The sequence below is a fragment of the Rhinoderma darwinii genome, chromosome 4 (assembly GCF_050947455.1).
Source record: "Rhinoderma darwinii isolate aRhiDar2 chromosome 4, aRhiDar2.hap1, whole genome shotgun sequence".
In the NCBI taxonomy this organism is placed as follows: domain Eukaryota; kingdom Metazoa; phylum Chordata; class Amphibia; order Anura; family Rhinodermatidae; genus Rhinoderma; species Rhinoderma darwinii.
The window spans coordinates 178,200,690-178,213,628 of NC_134690.1; the positions used below are offsets into that span (position 1 = coordinate 178,200,690).

A 12,939-nucleotide genomic window follows, 5' to 3' on the forward strand; every position below is an offset into this window, starting at 1 on the left:
TTTCAAATTGTCTTGAAAATGTGAGAAATTGCTGCTAAAGTTTTAAGCCATGTAACGTCCTAGAAAAGTAAAAGGATGTTCAAAAAACAATGCCAATGTAAAGTAGACATATGGGGGATGTTAATTAGAAACATTTTTGTGTGGTATAACTGCCTGTCTTTCAAGCAGAACATTTAAATTGCGAAAAATGCTAATTGTTCCAGCCCAGAATGATCCACAGCACAGTGAGATTGTGCAGTGAAAGAAGCTGGGATGGAACAATGAGAAGTGTATGAGGCTGATTGGTCACTGATTGGTCACTGATTGTTCACTAATTTGTCAGCGTCATACACTTCTTTACAACACCCACTTGGTCAAAAGTAAAAACACGCCCAGTTGGTCTTTAAGAAACTACATCTAAAATTGCTCATAACTTGCTCAAAAATGATAGAGCCTCTTTAAGCCCTTTTAACAGGATGTTTTTTAAGCAATAATAAAAATAGTATTCTGGAGAAGGAGGAAAGGAACAATACGGTTTGGGTGACATTTAAGTTTTACACACTTTCTGCAGCTAGCTAAACTGCTGAAATGTGCCAAAATTCATATGTTGCTGCACTTGTAGTAATCACAGCAAAGTGTCCTAAAATTACCCTGCCAGATTTCTCTCTTTGTGTCTTTTCAACAATACAGTAAATACAGTAGAAGGTTTTAACTTGTTGTATACGCCTAGAACATTGAGGAACAATCATTATGCCATTCGTTAAGGAAGTTATATACTTTAAGAAAATTTTATTTTAAGTTCTAATTATGTAAGCAAAATATACCATGATATTATATTACTGAAATTCTTTAATTTGTATTATTATATAAATTCGAATACTTTTTTAAAGCCATTGTTTAGTTTGGCCATAAAAATAGGGTTCCTCTGCTTGGAACCCTTGTTTATTAGAAAGAATTTAAACAGGTTGTCCCATGATTAAATATTATATCTCTCCATTAGATTATACAACACATAACCATTTTTTTCAATTTAAGTCATTAAAAAAATAAAAAATAATACTCCTGTGTCTAGATATTCCTGTTTCATACTTATTATGGTGCCCCTGGTGTTCTTTAGATTCCTTTTCAGAATATCCAATGAATGTGTCCAGTGCTGGTGGTTACACATGCCCAGTAGCTCAGTCCCACTTCCCAGATCCTCTTTTGCACAGACAATGTAGTGAATCCTGCTATTGTGCAGTCAAGTCAATAAGAATCAGAGCGCCGAAAGCGGCTTCTTCTCACTGGTGCTGAACATATTAGGTGTAGCAGCAATATCTAGACACAGTATATCTTTTTTTATAAACATTGTTCCAATTTAAACATTTTAGGTTTTGTATAATCTAATAGTGAAATGTAATATTTAATGATGGCACAACCCCTTTAACTAAAGGGAACATCACCTTTTAGAATACTTTTTATGGTCCAGCTATTTTACAAGAGAATCATACACTGAATGGCTACTTTATTAGAGACACCTGCCCATTTACGATAGGAGCTTCTCTGTATGGATATTAGACATGTGAAATCAACAGGTAAATCCAAATGAAGTAATATCGTACATAAATAAAATCTGTATATATTTATATTTTTTGGTTAAAGGGAAGGTGTCATGATTTTTTATTATTATTATATTGCTTTCTATAAAATATAAACAAATATTTTATTAATTAGTGTTGTGACTTTAACCTTTTTACTGTGTTCTTACTTACTTTTATCTCTATGGGGGCTGACATTTTTTTTTTCATCTCTGTATGTGTCGATTAACGACACATACATAGATGGAATACGGCACATACAACCAAATAGAGAATGCGAACAGGAGCTGTTCCATTCACAGAAGTGTACGCCGTCTGTGTGGGAACGGCGCATGCGCTGCTCCCACACAGACCAAAACGAAGCTCGTTCGTAGAGCGAAATCCGGCGCCATTTTCATGTGGACCGGAAGCTGCTGCCGGTCAGTAAGATGACGACTTCCGCCTGCTTCTTTCGGCCATCTGTTCAACGAAGCGAAGCCGCAAGGAGCGTAGACCAGCGGAGGCGGCGGTGGCAGGAGCAGGTAATTTATGTTCGTGTATGTTCGTGTGATACTGTCTGCTGAGCACTGTATCTAATCCTTCTACACTGTGCAGTCGCTCAGAAAATGGCGGCACACAGTGTAGGAGGTTTGAAGACCTTCAAACCCCTCCGTCTCCTGGCACTAGCTAGATTGTGTGAGGACACTAGAGGAGAGTTTACACATTGTTTTGATTATTTAAATTTTCACAAGTCAGGAAATATTATAAATTAGATTCTAATTTATAACATTTCCATGTGCTGGTCACTAGAGGGAGCAGTTCCCAAAATTGCAGCATGGTCAATGTGGTAAAGCAACCTCATTGCTTTATGCTGCAAATTTTGGGTAGACACACTCGCTCTAGTGTCCTCACACAATCCCCCCTCCCTTATTCTGGCTAGTGCCAGGAGAAGGAGGGGGTTGAATCTTCAAACCTCCTACACTGTGTGCCATCATTTTCTGAGCGAATGCACAGTGTAGGAGGATTAGATACAGTGCTAATCGGACAGTATAACACGAACATACACGAACATAATACACACATCACATACACAAACATAACTTACCTGCTCCTGCCACCTCCGCTCCCATTCCTTGCGTCTTCGCTTCCTTGAACATATGGCCGGAAGTCGTCATTTGACTGTCCGGCAGCAGCTTCCGGTCCACATGAAAATGGCGGATTTCGCTCTTCTAACGAGCTTCGTTTTGGTCTGTGTGGGAGCGGCGCATGCGCCGTTCCCACACAGACGCCGTACGCTGCAGTGAATGGAACGGCTCCCGTTCGCATTCTCTATGTGTAATCGACACATACAGAGATGAAATAAAAATGGCAGCCCCCATAGAGAAGTAAAAGTAAGAAAAAAAATAAGTAGAACACAAGAACACAAATAAATAAAAAAATATATAATTTCATACTAAAAGCAATGTTATAAAAAAAAACAAAAAACATTTTATGACACCTTCCCTTTAATGAGTAAGTAGTGAAAAGAATATGTGATCCCTTTAAAAAGAGGGCACAGGGCTGACAACACCTAAGGGGGCCCAATGCAGTGGCACCATTTGCCCTATGATTAAAAAGGCCCAGCATAGTATATTTTTATTTTATGATATTAGTTTTTTACAGAATTTTGGCTCTTGCAGAAAATATTTTTTCCAGAGCTTTACTTGTTTTCAATTATTTTACTCTTATCTTCATTTTCCAGCTGTTTTCAAAATTATGTTATTGCGTTATAATACTATAAATCTAAACTTCATAAACAGGTTATTGTAATAAAAAATTGATAATGGAGATTGCAATTCAAATAGCATTAATGAGCACTTTACCCTGAAAGTAGAAACAAAAACATGCATTCATAAGAATCCTATATGACAAATCTGCCTAATTTTCATTGATATATTAACCTCTACAGTATTGCTGCAACTATAGTCTGGGATAGTTGTCATAACTTTTGTGGGAGCTATGTTGATAACTATAACTAATAAAACAGCTAAATACATTTTCTTTACTATTGTGGTTTGGGAAGGGTCTAAGAATGTTAAGCACTTTTGGGGGAGTAAGCTTAATAAAAAAAAAACACATTTAAAAAATGTTGCCAGTGTACCAGTCTATGTAACAGATTAAAAAACATGAAATGCTATAAATAAGCAATAAAATGCCAATGATAAAATAAAAACGATGGAATGCTGAATTTACAGACAAGCAAAATGACACTAGTTTTATTTAGAGACACATCATGCCTGTGTTACAGATTTGCAAAATTACAAATCTGCAAAATTATATTTGACAGTGTTCAGCGAAGTCACTTTGATTTTTTTTTCTTTTTTGCCAGACACAATATCATATAGTTGTGTCAAGAAGAACATTGAATACTGTTTGAGTAGAGCAGAAATAGCACTCATTTTTTTGTTTGGCAGCCACACTGTGCCTGTGGCTCTAATAACATAAAGAAAAGCCTAATAACATAAAGAAAAACTATCCCAAAAAATGTTTCTTAAGCATTGTACCTAAATTAACAATGTATCAGTGTCACCCATTCAGCTGCATTATTTTTAAACACTTCTGATTGGCTGTTCATTTTCTCAATTCACTGCTGGCAAATTTTTCTTCATTTACCAAACTATAAACAATCGAATTTAAGTGCAGATTTTAAAGTCCCCTACTTAGAATTTTTCTGGCTGAAGGAAAGACTTACTGTTGCAAACATTATATAATGGCTGTATTTTGTTTGTATTATTACTATTATTGTTATTATTATAATTATTATTATTTGTTTTAATAAAATAAGGTACAACATTATTAAAATAGCTCTTACCTCTACAAAATGGTGAAGGAAAATCCCAGGAAGCTCCATTTCCTGGACTTACAATACATGTCAAGGTGGAATGCCCCTCAAGAATATAACCCGCCAGACAGTTATATCGAATCTTGTCTCCAATATTAAATCGTGTTCCATGCAGAACCCCTTTAGGTATTTCTCCAGGATTCCCACAAGTATGACTTGGTAACACTAGAAGGAAGCACAGTGAACAGGAACAGTTAATCAATTACTTTTTTTCACCAGAATTATAATCAGTTAATAAATGATTCCATAAATTATTATTTTTAATGTATTGTCTAAGCAACAGAAAGAATAGAAGTACAATTAACTGTCTGAATATCAGACTTTAAATAAAAAAAGTTAGTGGGACCCTGACTGTGGACAACCAGTGAAACGCGAAGAGCCTTTTGCACATAGAATATGGAGCTGTACTTTAGACTCCCTTGACTTCTTTGGGATATTAATCCATAATCCATATCACCCTGAGGAAAAAAAGCTGCGGGCTTTGTTACCATGGATACCAACAATCTGATCCTGGACTTACCCTTGTATGTCATTAATAGAAAGAACTAAAGGTGGAAGTTGTAACAGTTTAAAGATTTCAGAATAAGGGTATGTTCACACGAGGTCATTACGTCCGTAATTGACGGACGTATTTCGGCCGCAAGTACCGGACCGAACACAGTGCAGGGAGCCGGGCTCCTAGCATCATAGTTATGTACGACGCTAGGAGTCCCTGCCTCGCTGCCGGACAGCTGTCTCGTACTGAAAACATGATTACAGTACAGGACAGTTGTCCTGCAGCAAGGCAGGGACTCCTAGTGTCGTACATAACTATGATGCTAGGAGCCCGGCTCCCTGCACTGTGTTCGGTTCGGTACTTGCGGCCGAAATACGTCCGTCAATTACGGACGTAATGACCTCGTGTGAACATACCCTTAGTGTCTGCAGAAGAGTCAGTTTGTTCATATGCGGATTGATAATGTTCCTTTTTTACCTAGCATGGAACTGAATCTCCCCATATCGTATAGAAATACAGTTCTGTTATTGTTTAAAAACGGAAATGTGCTGGAAGACCTGCAAACTTTCTACTCACTAATGAACATTTTTCTCTTTGGTGGCGGTTGAAGCCTTTGTGTCTGGGAGGACCCACTACTTTATTGTCTTCCATTACTGATACAAATAAAAAAAAGACTATGCGCTCATGAATTGTTTCTGTTCTGTTAGCCTGTACTGCATTACACTTGTTAAAACAGTCATTTATTCTCCAGAACCGCTCTATTTTTTTTGTAACAGAGGACCGGTTGATGCAAACAAACATTCAAAGTATGTGTTTTCCTTCTTCCCCCTGTCTTCTCTATGATCTATCACCCTTGTGTATGTTCCCCTTTTGCCCACTGTATCTACTAGGATACTTGTCACACTGTGGAAAGACCCTCTAATACTGAAATTGGAATACTTGCTTGACACCACACATGAATCTAGGAATTATTTGTTTACTCTTAGGATTCGAAATAGTTTCCATAAAAAATATATCTTAACATAAGACTCCTAAAAACTAGACCAGGCAGGCAGAAGATGCAGCAAATTTATCTCAGTGGTGCACGCTGTGTGATAGATTTGGTTTCTCCAACGGCATCCCGAGGAACAATGCTACAAAAATTGATTTAATATTAATATGCTATTGGTACTTTTTACACAAACATACAGGGTGTGAATTCACACCAAGTAAAGGGCAGAGATGCATTTATCTTTTAATTGTCTTGTTCACCTGTGGTTCCACAAAACAATAAAACTCCCAAACAACATTCTTGTGTGATGAAAATGAAGCAGTTGCTGTACCCCAGAGTGGTCCCATTTTTATCTTGTTATGTATCTGTTTGCAGAGAGACTTAACAGCCTATTAATTATTTATATATCCCTTGGAAACTGAGTGTTACTTTCTTACATGGAATTGAACTGTGTTAACACAGTGCACATCTCTCGAGTAATAACTGGGAATGTATTGTCTTTCTTAATCTTTCCTCATAAAATAGGGGTTATGAAACATATATCTGTTACTAGTAAAGCAAAATGTTGTTGTCTATGACTCTGCAATAATGTTTTAAATGCAATTTTGTAACAGGGGCAACAAGAACAGACAACCATATAACCTATTCTTTCACACTGTTATGGTGGGAAAAGTTCACTATGCTTGAACTTATTTCACCAAATACACACTTGGTATGTTCTGTTCTCTTAGCACTCCAAATCCGCTTACTCAGCTTGACTTGGCTAATTAGGCATCTAAGTAAGCTTAGAGCAGACAGTCTCTCATTATCCGCTTCACACTCTAATATAGCGCTGGCCAGACCTCATTTTTGTGGATCTGGATTCTCTACTTCAGCATCCTTCTGGGGGTCCACTGACTGGAGCAGCTGTTGACGAATGGCCTCTTCACTCTACAGACTGAATACACTAGCCAAGACTTTGAGCCTGGGATTGGTGGCTTGGTATCACCACTCCACTTCTATGACCACATTCTACTCCAGGTGATTGCACCTAAAGGGGAAAGTCTCACAATGTCCTCTGGTAGACTGGGAATGCCAAATGCTGTTTGAACTTGAGAGGGGAGTCCTAAGCTAATCGCCTGCTGACTAGACTTGTGAGTACAAATATCTGGAGCGTTAGCTTGGTTTTGCAGATGAGAGTGCAAATAAAGGCAACTCCTTCAAGGAGCAGGCCTGATCACCTTGACTTGGCCCACACCACGACCTGTGATGCCTGCAGCCCAGCCACCATTTTACTCTTCTACCAAAATGAACTCCAACTCTTCTGCAGCTCCGAGGCTGCGAGGACATCTAAACAGGCCGTTTAATTTCATAGAAATCTGGTAAATTAACACAACCTTGTAAGTGCGGCCATCAAACCATTTGAACGCCCGGCTGATCTCCAAGCGTTCCAGCTGGGTAATCTGTTCCACCAAGCAGCACCTGGTGAGACACTTAACACCACTACAAAGCCTCTAACAGGACTTTCCGCTGCATGACCCTCAGCAGCTCTTTCATCTTGTTTGAAAGCAGATATCTGTTTTCTATGGCCCCTTGGGGCCCCATATTCTCTTGCGATATGTCCTGGCTGGTCACGCCTTCAGCAACAATGAAGCCTGGCTGTTTTGTCTGGAGCTATTGACACAGCCTCCACTGCTTGTGCTGTTAGCTTTCAACTGACTAATCTCTGCAGCAAGTTCTCTTAAATAGTCCATAAGACCTTTAGTGAATTACAGAAATATTGTTATGGGAACAGTGGCTGCGCTTATGGCTGGTACAGTGGTTGCTCTGTGTAGACTCATCCCACCGACTATGCCAAGTGTAACAAGGGCAACAGGGACAGACTTCCCTAAGTTTTTTGCATTTCAGATGTATACACTTTACTTAACGTTATTCTCATAGAAGATTAACTCTTTTTTGTAGTACACAATGCTTGGTGATTATAGAATGAACTTAGAACTTCTTCCACACTGTTATGAAGGAGGAGGTTCACTATGCTGTAACTTGTTTCACCAAATACACACTTGGTACAGTATGTTCTATAATCTTTATCAATCCCCTTACTCTGCCTGACTTGGGTGAAGGGACATTTTAGGAAGCCTCAGGGCAGACATTCTCTCGCTTAACACACCCAGTCCACACACTCTGCTTGACATGGGTTAATTGGCCTCTCAGTAGGCCTCAGGGCAGACTATCTATCTAATACAGGGAAAACCGGCAATGGCTCCCAAAGTCTCTCTCCTTGGAGTAATACTCCTTCTACTTGGGCATAGTCCTTACTCATACGAGGAACAGACTACCATGGCAACAAAGGTGACCTCCACACCACACCAAACGATTCTATGTTCTCACTGATCTTTTCACTAGGGCCACCTCCCGCTTAGTCATATGCACAACACACACATGGGAGACACAGAATTAAAGTGGGAATACAACCAACAAAACACCACAGAGGACAAAATAAAACATCACACATACAGGGGTGAGTAACACAGACAAAAGCATCAGGTACATTTTCCAATTTAAAAAGGGCCATCAATTTATAATTTGTAAGGGGCAATTTCACCCCCTTACATTTAAAAGCAATAAAGCAGTAACATTTATAAGCAAAATGTATAATATGTCATCTACCACTACGATAATGTTGATAGCTTATTGTACATACAATTTTATTCAAAGTGAACCTGTCAAGTTGAAAATGCCATTCCCATTCGATCTGCTGGTAGTACGCAATAGAGCAGAAGAAGCTGAGCAAATTTTTGTGTGAAAATCTTGAGTATAACTCGTAGTTTATTAATTTAAACATCTGCTCATTCTGGGCTTAGGGGTTCAGTGGGCTCTACTATTTAATGAATATGTTAGGGATCTGCCAGGTACTTCATCTAGGTATACTCCTGGGATTAATCAATCCACACCTGAGGCCAGACCTGTTCGACTGACACCATCTCCCACCAACCAGGGTGGCAGGCTCAGGAGTGGGAGAGCCTATCGCGGCCTGGTCTGTCGGAGTTAGCTCCGCCCCCTGTCCTTTATTACCTGCCCTGCTCTCTCCCTCAGTGCTTGTAATTCTTTTGGATTCCTGGCCCCACTGCTGCTTGCTCCAGCCTGCTTCTGCCGTGCTTCTGCCTTGCTGCAGTTCTGCTAGACCTGCTTTGCTTTGCCCCTGGCTTGCTTCTGTCTCCGTGCCCGCTCGGGTGTACTCACTTCGTCCTGGTCCTGACTGTTCGTTCGCCGCTCCGTTTCCTCGTGGCGTTCCGTGGCTACTGCCCCTTCCCTTGCGTGTTCCCTGTTTGTTTTCCTGTGCACTTAGACAGCGTAGGGACCGCCGCCCAGTTGTACCTCGTCGCCTAGGGCGGGTCGTTGCAAGTAGGCAGGGACAGGGCGGTGGGTAGATTAGGGCTCACTTTCCCTTCACCTCCTTTCTGCCATTACAGAATAACAGCCCTTTTTTTGTGTGAGTGTGCAAACTGAAATCACTGTCAATCACTAAGAAGGACCGTTCACTGGACTCCTATACCCAGAAAGAGCAGAGGTTTAAATGAATAACTTATAAGTTATACTGAATATTTCCCCTCAAAACTATATATCAATCTGCTCAGCTCCTTCTGTTCTATAAAGTGCTACCCACAGATATAACAGCATGTTCAACTTGACAGTTTTCCTCCTCTTATTGACCGGCCTATTTTAGGCCCTAATGACCAAGCAATTTTTTATTTATTTTTTAGTTTTTCTATAGTCGCATTCAAAGAGCTATAACATTTTTATTCTTCCGTCGACATAGCTGTATGAGGGCAATAGTGGTGTATAGTGTAGGTAAATCCAGCACTCAGAATAAAAGTTCTATGTTTTATTAGGTCATGTTTAAAACAAAAAGGTTAAAACAAAGAAACCCGGGACCAAGTCAGCGTGGTCCCGGGATTCTTTGTTTTAACCTTTTTGTTTTAAACATGACCTAATAAACCTTAGAACTTTTATTCTGAGTGCTGGATATACCTACACTATACACCACTATTGCCTTGATTACCTGCTGTCGACACAGGACCAGTTTGGGAATATCTACAAGCACCTGCAGTATTTGGATTCGTTTATACCAACTTACACCATTTAAACGCATTGGAAACCCAGTGGAAAAGCAGTGAAAATATGGTGAGCGAACTTTTGTAACACTTCCCTTTTTCTTATAGCTATATGAGGACTTGTTTTTTGCAAGATTAGTTGTACTTTTTAATGGCACCATTTTGGGGTACATATAATTTTTTGATTAACTTTTATAAACTTTTTTTGGGGGAATAGAAAAACCCCCTGAAATTCCGCCATGGTTCTATGCATTTTAAATTTACACCATTTACTGTGCGGCATAAACAACACATTACCTTTATTCTATGGGTCGGTACGATTATGGTGATACCACATATGTAGAGGTTTCTTATGTTTTACTACTTTTGCACAATAAAAACTCTTTTGTACTAAAATTATTTGTTTTTGCATTGTCGCTTTCCAAGAGCCGTAATTTTTTTTGTTTTTCAGTCAATGTAGTTATATGTGGGCTTGTTTTTTGCGGGACGATATGTAGTTTTGATTGGTGCTGTTTTGGAGTACATGGAAGTTATTGATTAACTTTTATTATGAATTTTTGGGGGGGCAATGGAAAAAAAGAGCAATTTTGCCATTGTTTTTTGCGTTTATTTTTTACGGTGTTCACCTTGCGATTTAAATTACATATTAACTTTATTGTTTGGGTTATTACCATTGTGGCAATACCATATGTGTGTAGTTTTATTTATTTTTTTAATTTATGGAAAAAAATGGTTTTATTAATTTTTTTACTGTCATTTTTATGAATAATTTTTATTTCACATTTATTACTCACTTTATTAGTCCCACTAGGGGACTTCACTATGCGATCTTTAGATCACTGCTATAATGCTTTGGTATACTTAGTATACCAAAGCATTATTGTCTGTCAGTGTAAATCAGACAGGCAATCTATTAGGACGTGCCTCCTGCTAATAGGCATATGTCCAGTGCAGACCTGGGGCCTTTATCAGGCCCCCGGCCGCCATGACACCCAATCGGAGGCCCGCGATTGCATTTGTGGGCCGCCGATGGGTGAGAGAGGGAACTCCCTCCCCCTGTAAATGATTTAAATGCCGCGGTCGCTATTGACCGCGGCATTTAATGGGTTAAACAGCCGTGATCAAAGTAAACTTTCATCGCGTCCGTTGGAGCAGGAGCCCGGCTGTTATCAGACAGCCGAGCCCCGGCTCCAGCCTGCACGGGACAGCCGTGCAGGACTTAGACTGGACCGCCGTGAAAAAATGACGGTCTAGCCTAAGGCCCCTTAGTGACCGCCGTGAAAATGTGTATTGGTGGTCACTAAGGGGTTAATTCTTTGCTAAATCACTGTATCTTCTTGTTTGGAAGGGTATTCATGAAATTAACTGGGTGTGTCCCTGATAGAAACTATAGATCAATAACTAGTGAACATTAATACTGAATGTTGATTATAAATTTTATCATAACTACACATGTTTATTGAGGCAACAACGCACATGTTTGCATTTTCTTAGGCTAAGTTCACACTACCGTTAGTATACGTTTACCTATCTTCCGTCAGGGGAAGAGAGGATCGAAAGATTAAATGGAAAGCAACGGTTCCGTTAGAATTAACATTGATTTCAATGGTAATACTTTTGTTTCAATTGCTTTTAGTTTGTCCCCGTTCGCTAGGTTTCCGTTTTTATTGACGGAAGCAGAAGTTTAGTCTGCAGAAATGTTGTTTCCGTGAAAAAAAAATGGAAACCTAGCAAACGAAGACAAACGGAAAGCAACTGAAACAAAAGAATTACCATTGAAATCAATGGTAAATCTAACGGAACCGTTGCTTCTGACGGAAGAGAGGTAAACGTATACTAATGGTATTGTGAAAGAAGCCTGAGTCCCCATGCACAAGACAGCATTTTCATCTATCCCGAAATACTGTCCATAAATACGGATCCGTAGGCATACATATTTCATCCATATATACGGAAGGGTATCCGTACATATGGTCCGTATTGCATCCGTATTCCATCCGTATATACGGATCCGTACAAAAAGAGGGAGTTTGAAAATGATGTCATCAACATGTTGCCTAGCAACGCTTCCGTAAATATGGACGGTTTATGGATGCACATCAGTAGCCGTCCGTATTTACGGAAGCTCCCATAGACTTCTATGGGAGAGTCCTTGCCATAATTACTGACGAGAATAGGACAGGTTCTATAATTTTTTCAGCAAGGACACCCATCAGTAACAATACTGAAAGGTGTCCGTGGCCAATAGAAATGAATGGGTCCGTAATTACTAATGAAAAATACTGTCGTGTGCATGGGACCTGAGTGTATAAATATTGCACGGTAATATGTGTTTAAAAGATAATCTTTCTATTATAACTGGGGCATAACATTGCAATATAGTTTTGAGGGTATGAAGAGCTGTCGCACAGTCACCCAAGTATCCCTTTAGAGGCACACAATGCAAACTTACCCTCATAGGGTTTCTATTTTTTCAATATAGAAAGTAACTATACAATGTTGTTAGACATATACTGTAGATAGATAGATAGATAGATAGATAGATAGATAGATAGATAGATAGATAGATAGATAGATAGATAGATAGATAGATACCCAAAAATGTGTTTGCCAGAAGATGTAAAAAAAATAAAAACAATTTTTTAGGTGTTTTATTATAAACGTTATAATATTGTACTGCATGTAATATGACTAGGCATTATCCGCATTAAATAATTTAGATTGCCTTGCAATTTTAACATCAGTATACCTGGCTGCCTGGCATATTGTTTTGATTACTAATTCATGTCATAATCAGCATTCATTTGAGTTGCAGATAATGACCTTTATACCTACACTAGGGGATATGATATGATAAAATATGTATTTGTCAAATCTTGATAGAATTGCTAATAGTTCAAAAATACATTAATATACAACTAAAATCAATCAATTACATACAC

The 12,939-nt window shown here is 39.0% G+C and overlaps 1 protein-coding gene across 1 annotated transcript in view; it reads right to left on the reverse strand.

Moving 5' to 3' along the window:
* The window catches only part of CSMD1 (CUB and Sushi multiple domains 1), a 1,675,903-nt gene that overhangs the window by 931,588 nt on the left and 731,376 nt on the right, over positions 1-12,939 (reverse strand). Inside the window, exon 4 of the mRNA XM_075861938.1 lies at positions 4,387-4,581. Coding sequence (XP_075718053.1) covers positions 4,387-4,581 — 195 coding nt within the window. The remainder of the gene's footprint in view (positions 1-4,386; positions 4,582-12,939) is intronic.